Genomic DNA, 14,586 nt, shown 5'->3' on the forward strand with positions numbered 1-14,586 from the left:
TCAGTTACTCCACCTCATTGAGTGGGTCATAACAACTTTAGAACCAACCAACCAATCAAACAAATATAAAGTGGCATCTATGAGTAGGAGCTGGGGTAGACTGCATCCTGATACTGACCCCTGGTCATGTAGAGCTCTGTGAGACTCACTAAAGGATATCAGTCAGGTATTCATACCCAAAGTTGTCTTCTGATAACTTCAATAGTGTTTGTTGATTTTATGTTTTACTCTGCCTAACTGGACTGCAGTTTCATTATTTTAATTGGTTTCAGCATTTGGTGTTCATCCAAATTTTCCTACCCAGTGGGAAAACTGACAAAATCATACTCTCTGGCTGAGAGAGTATCAAAATTATCTTGGCTGGAGAGCAACTAGAAGACTCACCTACACCTGTAGACTTACACAGAATTAAAGTATAACTTAAGTTAGAAGTTTGTGATGAGAAATTTGTCAAGACGTCAAGAGGTTTGTCTCTGGTCCAGCCTTCCTTCTGAAAGCCAGGCCAATGTTGTTGTTCAGACTTAAGCAGTTGAATTTTGTATATATTGAAGAAATTGTATTTCCCGACCTCATTGGCAATCTGTCCCAATGCTTCACTTCTACAATTGCAGTAAAAGCAGTTCCCAGTATCAAATCAGAATGTCATGTGCTCCAATTTGTGTCCATTACCCTTTTTTTCTTCTACTGTGCACATTTGAGAAGAATCTGGCTCCATCTTGTCCACACCATCCCACTACGTAGCTGCAGATAGCAATAAGATTTCTCTTTTCATCTTTAGAAAAGTGTGTCATTATCCATTACAGTGTTCTGAAACTGCCACCTTCTGTTCTGCAGGGGAACAAAGGAGTTTCCAGAGAGTTTGGTATTCACTCTAGAAGAAGCAGTCTCAGTTCCTTGACCAGAACATAAGATCTTGATTCCTTCCACTTGTTTCACATATTACTTTGTGATGGAGATGATTCTAACATTTTCACTGACATAGGAATCATTCCTGATTCCACCTGACTTTCTGATTTTTGCACTTATAACTCTTTTTACAACAGATTTTTACCCACTCATCTTGTTCCTCAGTGACACTGAGGAATTTTCACATCACCCAGGAACATACTTGGTCAGTGCCTACAAGTCCTTTAAAAGACCTAATTTAACTGAGTGCTTCATTTCTTCCTTAGCCTGCAGTTTACTAACACAGACAGCCAGTGTCTGCCGTATGCTGTTTCCTCCAGATTGTTTTTTACAGTAAATTGAACTCTTATGAAAAATGCTGTGTGTGGACAAGGCCTTTTAAACAATTGTCCAATGGGACCTCATCCATATCAATTCTTAAATCTCAGACTGTCTGATCTCACATACTAATCATTCAAGAAGCTCTGTCTTCTGCTGGATGTCTGGCAAATAAATTCACCTGGTGAAATGCAAGATTTCTTATCCCTATTTGTAACCCAGGGTTTTGTATTCTGGCCCTCATTTTAACTTTTTACTCACGGTAAGTTCTGGAACCACGCTATTTGAAGACAGTGAAAAAACTGTGGCATTTTTATTCTCATTCATTAGACTAAATCCATCTTGATGCATGTGGCACCTCAGTAAACTGCAGGTACCTGTGACACAAGTACTCAGATCTACACTTGTGCTGGTTACCACTGGAAGTTAATGAGAGAAATGGGCACTTCTGTGATGCAATTCCTATTATCATGAGCTGTAACTCAGATAAATCAGGCTATGACACCTTTTTCTTTCAACTGCTTAAGAAGGGGGTCTGCAAGATCAGTCTTGAGTGGGTTATATCTAAAATGTTTAAAATTAGACAAGAGTCTCCTCACTTTTAAATTATACCTTCCCTCAAGGGTCCTAGTGTCTAGAAACATGTAACAATGCCAGTTTCCTTCAACAAGAAAATTAATAGTTGATTTCAGCATAAACCCCCTTAAATTTAGAATAGTGCAACTGCAGCTCACATCAAAAGAAAATTATTTGCCCTTTGGACATGTGAGAAGCTTAAAAAGTTAATTAAATAAGCTGTAGCTGATTATCTTTCCCCTATGACCTACAACTAAATCTGCAGGCCTAGTTCTATCCTCATCTATAAAAGTTAGTATTATTACAGAATCAACAGATTAAAATACATTAGAGTGAGGCTCACAGAAAATATGTCTTACTGAACTCATAATATTTCTTTTCATTATCATAATATTTTTATATACAGCAAATATCCACAGGTGAGACAGTGAAACAGAGAGAGACTAATGAAATAGAAAACTTCAGATTATATAATAGATTTCCCCAGAGGAAAAAAATACTGTTTCTTAAATACCAGTGGCAAAATGTTGTTCTCAAGATGAGAAAAAAATCATCAAATAAGATAAAAGTGTGACCCAGTTAAAAGGTCATCTAGTCCTTCTTTTCTTCTAGGCAGGATAAACTAAAGCTACACTGCTTTTTTACAGATGTTTCATTAATCTCTTCTTTAAAGCTTCCAAAGACAGGCATTCGAAAATTTATGTGGCAATTTATCCTTTGTGCTTAACTACTCTTAGTAGAAAATTCTGTCCCTCTAAATCTCCTTTGCAGTGATTTTAGCGCATAGTCCTTCCGCAGAAATGGAGAAATGTTTCGTTCTATCTTCTTGGCAGTACATTTTTGGGATTTGAAAATCATTAAGATATAATTTTCTTCTACTTTCTAGATTAAAACATATCTGTTCTTTTAAAATTTCTGGTTAAGTTACGGATGTTATTTTACCTTTGTCAGTGTCACTGCTTTTTAATGTGGCTCCTTGAACTGTTCACACTTTTGAAGTGAAACTGCGTGAAGAATTGCTGCTGCTATCCAGAACATGCAAAATTAAGCAGAAGGGTTGTTCAGTGTGTTTAAACATTTAATCCACTTGGTTTTACAACAAAGGGAGACAATAATAGATACCATAGAAATCACAGAATGGTTTGGATTGGAAAGGACCTTCAAGACCATCTTGTTCCATCCCCCTGCCATTGGCAGGGACACCTTCCACTAGACCAGGTTGCTCCAAACCCCATCCAACCTGGCCATCAACACTGTCAGGGATGGGGCAGACACAAACAGTGTTGATTCATGTTTAGCTGTGATGTCCTATAATTCCTGATCCTTTCCTGATTAAATTGTCCAGTTAGTCTGTATTTTGGTTTTGTGGAACTGTGAAGGGCTTGGCTGTTGCTGAGATACAGACACAGGTAAAACTGAGACCACAACAATTGCCCATTTGTTTGAAGGAGTAGAGTTCTGGTGAGGAGCAAGAAAATTTTGAACAAAGTGACTGTTTGACTTCCCAGTTAAGGTATAGTCACTCACCTAACAATAAAACCCCAGTGCTACAACAAAAAATAAATGGAGCTCCAGTGGGTACTCCAGAACTGACTCCTTCTCCCCGGTGGTGAACTACCTCCCTGACTCAGGTTTCTTGAAGCCAGAGCAATTGAATTAGAGATACAGCAAAAGGTTAATGTCCCTGTAAGATGATAGCCATGTATTTCTGTGCCCTCAGAATTCTTTTCATGTTTTTTTGTTCTACTGATGAATGAGGTATAGAAGTGAGCTGCTGTTGGAAGTTACATGAGCAATGGGATTTGTAGCAGAGAGCAATTTGGTTCCATGCTTCCAGAATAGGTATTTCCTTTGTAGATATTCTGCAAATGAGGCATTTTGACAGTGTCTGCAAAAAAGCAGGTGGTCATGACCTCTGTGAGTACACACAAAAGGGTGAGGGAGGGTTTAAGAAACACAATTTAAGTCCTTAGATGAAAAAGTGCAGATCAGGACACCCTCGCATTAGCTTTATTTATATTCTGGTTCAGCTCCCAGGATGAGACAAAAAGGTAGAACAAGGCCTCAGCATGAACTGCAAAAATGTAACTGGGGAGAGAAGCAGCAGAAATCACTGACATTTGAAACAGAAACTTTGTTTCTGGTCAATAGCAGAGAAAATAACTGAACAAAATCAATTTTCCTCTTCTGTCTTCAGCTTTTCTCTAATTCCTGAGGCAACAATGGCAAAAAACAGCTCAGGGAAGAAAGTTCGAATGTAAACTGCTGCTCTGGGGATAGGGTTGGCCATAAGCACCTCCTGCTTCTTCCTGCTCACTGTGCGCAAGACTTCCTCTGCTACCTCCACTGGGTGTACACCATACGCCACCTTCCTGAAAAAGACTGTAAATCAGAGAGGAGTGAGAGCTACAGACAGGCAGACAAATAGACAGACAGATAGTCTGAGGGAATGGTGGTGAAAAGATACACCACCAGCACATCAGTCAAATCAATTAAATTCCTACACACTTTTAAGCCTTTACCTATTCCATTCTCCATTTGCAATTTTGAGGTAAAATCTTTACAGTTCCTAAGAAAAGGAGCATTCTGAGTGCAGTGGAACTCTCCCTTTGGACCATTCCTGCTTTTCTCCACCTCTATTCTTGATGCCCTGGTACATTTATTTTCTCACATAATGTTGTCCCTTTCCATTTTCCTTCTCTTTTCACCAGACCGATCTTATCTCTCGAATATCTCTTTTCTTTTGTTCCCCCTACCTGCTTCTCTTTTCTGTCATTCCCATTCTTTTTCCTATTCTCCTTTCACCACCCTGGAAAAGCTTCCCTCCTGCTACATGGGCCCCATCTTCATCCATCAAAACTTACATTTCCAAATAGATGCCTCCCAGTTGCCAGGTGCTGGTTGGCGATGGTATGAACAAATGAAGGTTGGGCTTACAGTGCTGACAGAAATATCAAATTCTTCCATTTCAGCTCTAAGACAATCAAAAAAGCCTACAGCAGCATGCTTGGAAGCAGCATCTAGAAGAAAAAAGTCCACATATGCATGTTTAGATATATGACTGCATGTATGTAAATGTATGTTAGTGCATTGTACATCTGATGGTGCATAAAGCATCACTGTTTGGGAAAATGAGCACAGAATGATTAACCAAAAGGCAGAAGAGTGAATTATTTCATGCAGTGAATTTATCATATGAGATTTTAAAACAAGCAGTAAGAAATTATTTATATAGGACAATTGTGCATGAGGTATGCAGGCAGTCTCCTGGACATGTCCAACAGCATGGGTCTGCATTTCCCAGCAGGAAATAGTCCTGGGATAGAGAATAGCACTTCTATTATCTCTACATGTAATTATCTCAAAAGTCTTTGGTGGTTGGAGCTGTCCCTGAGGTGAGTGCTTACACCCTCTGATTCTGCAGTTTGTAACACATTCATAAAATGCAGTGAAATACATGCCCATTACTGGAATGCAGGAGTACTAACATTTTGTAAATTAACTGGGACTTTGCTCTGCAGCAACAATCTGAGATATTTTTAACATTAAAGTGGAAATAACTGAATGTCAAGACTTTTTTAATCTGCTTTTAGTGTCTTTTTATTGAGAATGGTATTAAAGCATGTGAACTTGGACCAATAAATGGAACTGTGTATTCAGTGCAGCAGAGCTGCAAAGCATTCATTCACCTTTTATTTGTCTCAGCTTGCAGTGAAAATCAACCTGTGCATAATATAATATAAACAATGGCAGATAGACTCTGGCAATGGAGAGGTGCTTCTCCATTCATTTGTTTTGACATTCCTCCTTCTGGCAGCTTCATTTCATGTAACATAAATATTGAAGGGGCACTGTAAAAACTCTCTCTGTTGATCCTCCTTCTTCTCATGGTTTTATACAAATACAGTGTATTTTGACACTATTGTCTCTATCCTAGAAGGAAACCATTCCAGATGTTACATCAACGTGTTGGTTCTTTTCTGAGTACTTTTTGTAGTTTTTATACTCCTTTTTAGATGGGAAACCAAAACTGCACACAAGATGTGGGCACTGCATAGATTTATGCATAAATGTACAAAGATATGAAGACAGTTTTATTTTATTTTCTCCACTGCTTTCCTTATTTTCCATTCTGTCACTGTAATTTGCTTTCATAGAACTGTAGGTACCAATCCTGAGATCTTGCAGACCTTCTAATTCAGAGTTCCATCATTCACTCTGACCTCCTGGCAAGTTAAAAATTTCTATTTACATCTATCCCAAGTTTAAAATGTCTGTTTATTTCTATCCTGTATTTTCTGTTCACTAACTTTGTATTTTATGAATGCTAAGACCTTTGATCATAATTTGGGACAGCCTAGTTTCCTTAGAGCTTTGGATAAAAGATCTTATTGAAAAATTTCCAGAAAGCCAAGCAAAATACAATTACCACATCTCCTTTTAAACTCCCACACATAACTACATTAAAATCATGAGACTTCCTTTGCAAAGCCCTAGCTTGGATCTACCCATATTTTATATTTACACACATGATGGTTTCTAGCAATAGGCCCAAGCATAGGTGTAGATATATATTTTATCTATACAATATATATTTATATATATAAATTTGCTGTCACATTTGATATTCTCTTATCCTCAAGTATTTTCACCAGTAGTTACATTTTAAAGCTCCTACTTTAACTATTTCTTGCTGAGTTCCACTACTTCAAAAAATTTTCGGCCAAATACTGTATTGATGGTCTACTGAATTAGGGTGCAAATTAGCACTTTTAATAACCTATTATCAGTGTCATGGACTACTCACAACTTACGCATTACAATGTTTTTACTATATTTAACTTACAAGCTGCACGAAATGGGATTCCTATTTTGCCTTGAATGCTATTAATTAGAACAATTTGGCCAGTTCTTCTTGAAATCATGTTGGGAAGAATGGCTGCAAAAAGAGAAATACAAGAAAGAACCACATAAGTAAAAGAGTTTCATGTATTTAGTGAAAAGAAGTGACAGATGAAGTGTAAGTAACACAGCTTTATAGAAGGCTGTCTCAATACTGCAAGCAAAAGTATTACAAAACGCAGTAGCTGGAAATTGAGTGACTTCTAGACTTTACTTGGATTCTACATTCACACTTAGCTGTAGTATTATTTCATTTAATTGTCAATCTGCTTTAAGTGATAACAACACAACAAGAAAAAAAATACCTTTGGTTAATGTTATAGGTCCAAAATAGTTGGCATCCATTATCTTTTTATCAAGTTCCAATGAAATGCTCTGCACTGCTCCTTTCACCTTCATACTTGCATTGTTGATTAGTATATCCACACAGCCATAGCAATTCACGATTTCCTTAGCTACATCTCGAATGCAATTTATGTCTGAGATATCCAGAAGAATAAGCTTTGGTGCATATGTCTAATAAAGAAAAGACTCATTTCAATGATAATTGTTATATAAAAAATTATTTCTATTTACTTGTGTTGTAGATGAATTTACCTTGATACTTCAAGGAAGTGTTTTTGTTATTCCCATATAAATGTAGTCTTTTATTTTATCCCACTCCAGAGAAAGGAGTTCAGCAATGAGAGCTGGTGTTGCTCAGCCTAGAGAAGGCTCTGGAGATCCCTTCAAGCCCCTTCCAGTGTCTAATGGGACTCAGGTTGGAGTGAGACTTGGACAGGGGCCTGGAGTGACAGGACAAGGTGGAATGGCTTTCCCCTGGCAGAGGGCAGGGTTAGATGGGATATTGTGAAGAAACTTCTCCCTCTGAGAGTGGGCAGATCCTGGCACAGGTGCCCAGAGAAGCTGTGACTGCCCCATCTCTGGAAGTGTCCAAGGCCAAGTTGGACAGGGCTTGGAGCAACCTGGTCTAATGGGAGGTGTCCCTGCCCATCACAGGGGATGGAATTGGTTGGTCCTTATGACCCCTTCCAATTCAAACCATCCTGTGATTCTCTGATTCTATGATGAACATTCAGAGGCACTGAAGTTCACATGAAGTAGAACACCATGGGACTAGCTCCTAGTGAGGTTTGTCTCTCGTGTATTTAGTGGAAACAGAAAATAGGCACAGGGGTGACTCCTACCAGTCCAAGTCATGGTCTTTCTGTGAACTTTGCTGGCCACAGAGTGTAAGAATTATAAAGATTTTTTGAATTATGAAGGTTTTGAGGCTGCAGGCAGCTCCAGGCCTAGGTAGAGTGGTACCTCCTTGTGCAGCTGGGAACAGCAAAAGATAATTAAAACTGTGAGAAAACTGGCAAGATAACTAAACAAAAATGAGATGAGAGGATTTGAGAGAAGCAAGCTATTGGAATGCGATGTGTGTAGATAATTTCTCATGAAATAAAAGTACATCTGGACAGTAACATCCAATTAGAAGTTGTAATAAAGTTTATAGACACTGTCATAAACCTATGAAAACTGACCATGGGTGGGATTTAGAATTTATATTGTGTAACTTGTATTTCTTTCTTTTTTCCTTCTTCATCTTCTTTTTGCTGTAATGTAATAAATTATCTTGTGTGTGACACCTGCAGCCTATGCCCTTTTTGTCCACCACAACAGTGACTATGGTATAGTGCTTCAATAGATAAGTTACACATTCACAGGGACTGATGGAAAGCAGGAATGGTTTCTTCAACTATGGATTATCCAAATAGAGTTTATATTTGTGTGTTTTCTGCAAAGACATAGATTCTATCAGCTATGGGACAGAGGAATGAACTTGAAGTATTTTCTCTTACTGTATTACTTCAACAATGTAATGCAGAGCCCCTAGTCATATTTAATATTTTTTTCTATTTGAATCTGTAGACTAGCATGAACACACTACTTTTGTGGTTATTTATGCACATGAATGAAGCTGATTGCAAAAAAACCCACACAAATATTTGTTAGCCTGATGAGCAATGGCTCATCTCCCACTCATTGAGCACACTAATTATAAGAAAAATTGATGACATTACCAGGCAAATTTCTCTGTTGAGGACTTCTAGCTGGGTGGCTTATTCAGAATGCAGGAGCACTCAGTTGCTTTACAGGAACTGCGTTGGATTAGCTCAAGAGAGAATTTTGGTATCATGCTCTAAGACCTTCAGAGGTGCTTCTTCCTCTGTCTCTCTGGACTCTGGTGTATTACCTGGGTGACCAAAGTCACCATTAACAGTGAATCATGTTTCTTGTACCTTGTTTTACTGGATCTAAAAGCACACTGTGTACCTGAACAAGGTGTTTACCTCAGGCTATGAATACATACCGTACTGGGGTCTGTAACACTAATTAAGGCATCATACAAAGCTTCTAACTTTTCCCATGTTCTGCCACACAACACAAGTCTTGCTCCTCCTGTGTGAAACACACGAGAACATTCTAGGAGAGAAATACATTCAAAAGAAATAATTAGACTAATGACAAATTGATTTTGTTTATTTTGCTTGCAATGGGATGCTGTTTCTGTTAATGATGTTGAATCCATGCTTTAAAATTAATTCATTTTGAAAGAATATGTATGTATAAGAAAAAAAGGAAAGATTGAAATGTAATAGTACATATGAGTAATAAATTCGAATTTAATGTAATGTTATAATGCACAATTAATGGTACAGAACAATGGCATCATTTAGCAATGGGAGTTAATAAAAAACTAATTAAGAAAATAACAATATGTCAGTTAATGGATAATGGGTTTGAGTTAGAAAAAACTTTCTGAATACATATCACAGACACACTTGCTATAAATAAAACAACATGCAAAAATACACAGATTGTTACGATACAAACTACATCTTTTGCAAACCTTCATGTCTAATGCACTATAAACAAACAACCAAACTCCAGTAAACACTAAAACTAGCTCTGTGTGCTACCCTCATGAAACTCTTGACAAGATGGAACTCATCTACAACTTTGACAGAGAGCAATACAGGTAAACTTACTACACCCTGGAACACAGGTGGAGCATCCATGACAGAGCCCTTTCTCTTACAGACCCTTCCCTCCCAATGTAATCTATCCCAAGAGCTTTTTCTCCTGAGTACCAAACCTTCTCTGTAATCAGCAGAGGCATCAGGGACCAGCTCGTTCAACTACAATTCCCAAAGCCTTCCTGAGAAGAAAACTGAAAATTTTCCGGGAATGCTGGGCTGGTAATGCATTTTCTTCATTCAGACATATTCTGAGCTAGGGATTTACCCCCATTTAAACTAAGTCTCTGGGGAGGATTCTTCTCCCTTTTTTATACGTATGAACTACTATTGTATTTTTCTGAAAGTGGGGACTCATAACCAAAGGAACTGGTGGTCAGTGTTACTCATCAACCCTTCTCAGCGCTGGCTACAAGACTGCAGCCAACTCATTAGTTCAAATCTACATGGTGGTATGTGACCAATTCAAGCCAAATGATGAAATACAAGGCTGTAGCACCTTGACTGCTTGTGTGTGGTCTATTTTCTTTGCTAGGTGCTATTGAGGGAGAATATATTCCTCACCATCCTGTCAGTTTGACCAAAGAAAGGCACTTGAAAATGTGGAGCATAGATACCTCATGGGAGTCTTTGAGGAATTCAGTGTTAGTTGTATCATCTTGGCAATTGTAGACTGATACAGGTGCATGTTCTAGTTCAGTGGAACCAAAACAGTGATACAGCTGCACTGAAACAGTCCAGGAATCCATTAAGGCTGTCCTCTTGACCAGAAAAAGTACACAATTGCCTGCCTTTTATTTCTCAGAATAGAGAACGTCCTGCAGACAGGCTTCAGGATGCAACTGGTGATGTGCCCAAGGTACCCAAACCAAGGTCTGCTTTGCATGCAGCCACAGAGTTAGCTGGCAATGGATTATGTGTGCTTTTATGATTGAAAATCCAGAGTTATTTTTTCTGGTTAGGTCTTCCCAAGAGGTCTCAGCCTTTGAGCTCTCATATTTGGTCTCTAAATTACATCTATATGACAGCTACATAGTCAGCCTGGTAAGAAAAGGAATATGGTCTTACAATGACTTTCAGCCTATTTGGTTTGTCTTACTTACTATGGCCTTTGTTGAATAGGCAACAGAACAACTCCAGTGCTATGGCTTGCTGTCATCCAAGAAGCATTTTCTTCAGATTTCAATACCCACAGAAAATCCAGGTATGCTCATCTACCCACTTAAGATTTCTTAAATGCTCATGTTAGACTCAATATCTGTATGGAAGCATTTATGGATCAATCTTGTATTTTTGCAAACTTGTGCAGCTGGAGGTTTTTATTTAAGCAATCTTTTTCATTAGTTACAACAGTAATTTTACAAATATCTTTCATTTTCTTTTTTTTTCCTAGTATAGAAATTTTTTTTATTTAAAACCCAAAAGATTATTTTCCAGTACTACAACAATAACATCATTTTCCCTATAAACAACAGTTGGGGCAGTCTTGTAAAAAAAGGTGAAAAAACTACTGTGTGAACAGCAATAAAGGTGAAAAAGGGAAACCAATGATGTTCTCCCCTGAAATTTCCTGTACTTTTCTGAGTTATAGCACTCAAAAGAAACAGGAACCAGATTTCAATAATAAGCCTAAACCAAATCTTCAATCATCATAGTTTTGTTTCTCTTTTTTAACATTGGTGAATGTTGTCTTTAGTCCAGAAATTCTGGCATGTAGGAAAAGGAATTTGGCTCTTTCCTAAGAGTCCACGTACACAGCAGCTGGACACACAGCCCGTATCTTAAAACTTTCAACAAATGGCCGTCACATAAAGCATGAGTGGACTGCTCAGAAAATTTTGCATTATTTAGAATCATTCAAGCCTGAAAGTAACTTCTTGATGTCACCCTACCAGATACTGGTTGCAGATATATTTGGGATAATAAAAGTGCTGTGAGTTACCTCCTTTTTCACCTCTGTGAAAAGGAGGGTGGGGGCACACACACACACACACACACACACCCCAACACACACACACACAATTGCATTTCCAGACTCAAGAGACAGGCAACAGCTTAGTTATAGGAGAAGAAGAATAAAAAAAGATAAAAAGAAAAAAAGAGGGAGAAAGATTAATAAGAAAACTGAAGTTAGAAAAATCTTCCCCAGGGGTCATGAAGTGCTGGAGCCAGACAGCTGCAGAAATGTTTAATAAATGTTCCTTATTCTTGAAGGATTCTAAGATTTGTCTTGAAGCCATCCAAACAGATCTAGCCCTGGTGATATATCTGCTCCAAGTGAGAATTTTGTCTAGAAACCCAGATATCCTATAATTCCACAATACATCCAGTCTCAGAAAGAGTGCTCTGAATCACGCCTCTCCAATAAAAACATTGAAATTTAACTGTCCTGGTTCTTACCAGGGCAGGGTTAACTTTTGCAGCAGACAGGAGATATACAGCAGGGCACCCAGGTTGCTCAGTCCCACCACAGCACTGCACAGAGCAGCCACATCTTTCCTGTTTACCAGGTGAGCAGTCAGGTGGTGCCAGTTCCACGTGGTGAATGATCCCTGAGAATCATTTGCCTACCATATACCCTCTGTCATTAGCATTGTTGCTGTTACTGTTCATTTTCTTATCTCATTGCTCTTTCCATAAATTGTTCTTATCTCAACCCATGATCTCTACCTTTTGTGTCTCCAGTTCTCCGCTCCATTCTGCCACCGGGAAGGGTGGGGGAGTGAGAAAGTGGTGCACGGTGTTTCAGTGAACACCAAACTAGGGAATACCATTCCTAAGCCATGACAATAACCAACCTGAGAAAATGCACATTAGTATTACTTTCAATTGAAACTGAAATGTATTGGGTAAAGGGAAAGACCACGTGGGATGTGGAGGACAGAATTATTTCATACCTGGTCTCTCTTGCAGGTCTCTGTTTTGTTCCGCTAAGGAATAACTCTGGGAGCATTCCCTTTCCCCATCTGTTCTCTGCTTGGGCGTGCAAAGTTTTTAACAGACAACAAGTCTTCATTAAAAAAACCAAAACACAGCCTCGAGCTATGTTTGCCTTATCAGGCACTTGAATCTACTGCCCTTAAAGTGATGTCTAGAGCATGATTGTACATAAGCAATTTATTACTTGGTGCCTTTAATCAACAGCACCATGTAAGCAGGAAATAGGAGCCAAGAAATATATCATAGACTCATAGAATCATAGACTGGTTTGGCTTGGAAAGAATCTTGAAGACCAGCCGGTTCTGGCCTCCTGCCATGGGCAGGGACACCTCCCATTAGACCAGGTTGCTCCAAGCCCTGTCCAACCTGGCCTTGAACACTTCCAGGGATGGGGCAGCCACAGGCTCTCTGGGCAACCTGTGTCAGGGACTCACCACCCTCAGAGGGAGGAATTTCTTCACATTATCCCATCTAACCCTGTCCTCTGCCAGGGGAAAGCCATTTCACCTTGTCCTGTCACTCCAGGCCCTCTTCCAAAGTCTCTCTCCAACTCTCTTGGAGCCTCATTAGGCATTGAAAGGAGCTCTAGGGTCTTGCAGAGCCTTCTTGTCTTCAAGCCACCCAGGCAATGAGACATTTAAATAGAAAAATTATCACATACCCTTTCCTTCTGTCCTCTGAAATCACCATTACACATAAGCAGGCAGCCCAGTTGGAAGTACTGGAGGATGTCAAGTGGAGTAACATGAGTGATAGAGGGGGCAGAGATACAAACAGGGACAGAGGGGTGAGCCCTGCTGTTTACAGGGACCAAGAAATGTTGAAGTCTTTAAGGGCTGAAAAGAAACCTGTAAAGAGTGAGATGACATCTGTTTACATGATTTGCAGTTACCCTGCTCCAACAGCCCATGTAATGAGATCTCATAGTAGCAACACTCTAAAAATAGCACTCAGTGTGCTTATAAAACCTCTCATTCTGTTGAATTAAATAAATAAAAAGCTCTGCAGTTCCTAGAAGTTACCAACAGTTCCTGTGGCTGAGACTAAAAATATTAGTTTAAAAATCATAGTATTATTTCATAAATATATTTTTAATTTCTCCTTCATCCAGACAGTTATGAATATATACAAGATAACATGTGCATATTTTGCACCCGGAGAGTGGTTCTCTGGCTATTTCTGTTCTCTGACACTAAGAAGAAATGAGACAACTCACCCTTGCCTAGTCCAGAGATGGCATCCGTGATCACCACCACCTTGTTCTGCACTGCTGACTTGGACAATAGCCACCTGACCAACTGGTAAATATAAATAATTCCACTGATGCCTAAGAGAAGCAATGGTAGAGCAAGTACAGCGAGAATACCCATCTCTGTGGGAAACAAAAGACCATATGAAAGTACAGAAATCATAATACATATTCATTAATTTTCAAATATTCTTATATAAAAGCCCTATGTTTTCAGATACAGGAAATCCAGTGATCAGCATACCGAAGACTTGAACCAGTTGTTTCCCAATAAATATCACAGTATTATTATTTAATAGGCAGGATAATATTTTTTTTTTCCTCATCTTTGTATAGTCTAGGCAAATCTGGATTCCTCTTATTCAAAATCACTATACCTTGGTAAAAATGTAATAGAATGTACATGTGTATGTATATTCTCTTATGCCTTGAGGCAAAACATAAGCTAAAATATAATACTGAAATTTTAATTACAAACATTTAATTACTCTGCTATTACTAGAAAACACAGAAAAAGCTTTTAATCCAAATTTCAGATAAAACTCAAAATAGAAGTCTTTGCTGTTCCAAAAGATAGAGAAAATATTACCACTTACTATGGTGATGAAGACTCCAGACACAGATAAATCATTCTACTGTATTTTTGTAAAACTTTGTGTTACAAGTTTA

At 38.6% G+C, this 14,586-nt stretch overlaps 1 protein-coding gene across 1 annotated transcript; it reads right to left on the minus strand.

Moving 5' to 3' along the window:
- Window positions 1-3,973: 3,973 nt before the first annotated feature.
- Window positions 3,974-14,038, minus strand: DHRS7C (dehydrogenase/reductase 7C). Its single transcript, XM_071573584.1, has 6 exons — window positions 13,885-14,038; window positions 9,062-9,174; window positions 7,008-7,218; window positions 6,647-6,739; window positions 4,665-4,820; window positions 3,974-4,182 (listed from the first exon to the last, which is right to left on the minus strand). Exons 1-6 carry the CDS (start codon window positions 14,036-14,038, stop codon window positions 3,974-3,976), a joined length of 936 nt encoding a protein of 311 aa, XP_071429685.1.
- Window positions 14,039-14,586: the final 548 nt, after the last annotated feature.

The sequence above is a fragment of the Pithys albifrons genome, chromosome 19, assembly GCF_047495875.1.
Source record: "Pithys albifrons albifrons isolate INPA30051 chromosome 19, PitAlb_v1, whole genome shotgun sequence".
In the NCBI taxonomy this organism is placed as follows: domain Eukaryota; kingdom Metazoa; phylum Chordata; class Aves; order Passeriformes; family Thamnophilidae; genus Pithys; species Pithys albifrons.

Coding starts and splice junctions, on each gene's coding strand:
- DHRS7C (XM_071573584.1), bottom strand. CDS start 14,038: ATGGGTATTCTCGCTGTACTTGCTCTACCATTGCTTCTCTTAGGCATC. Junction 6,740..7,007: donor ACCTATAACATTAACCAAAG/GTATTTTTTTTC, acceptor CTCTTTTTGCAG/CCATTCTTCCCAACATGATT. Junction 4,183..4,664: donor GGAGGCATCTATTTGGAAAT/GTAAGTTTTGAT, acceptor TCTGATTTACAG/TCTTTTTCAGGAAGGTGGCG.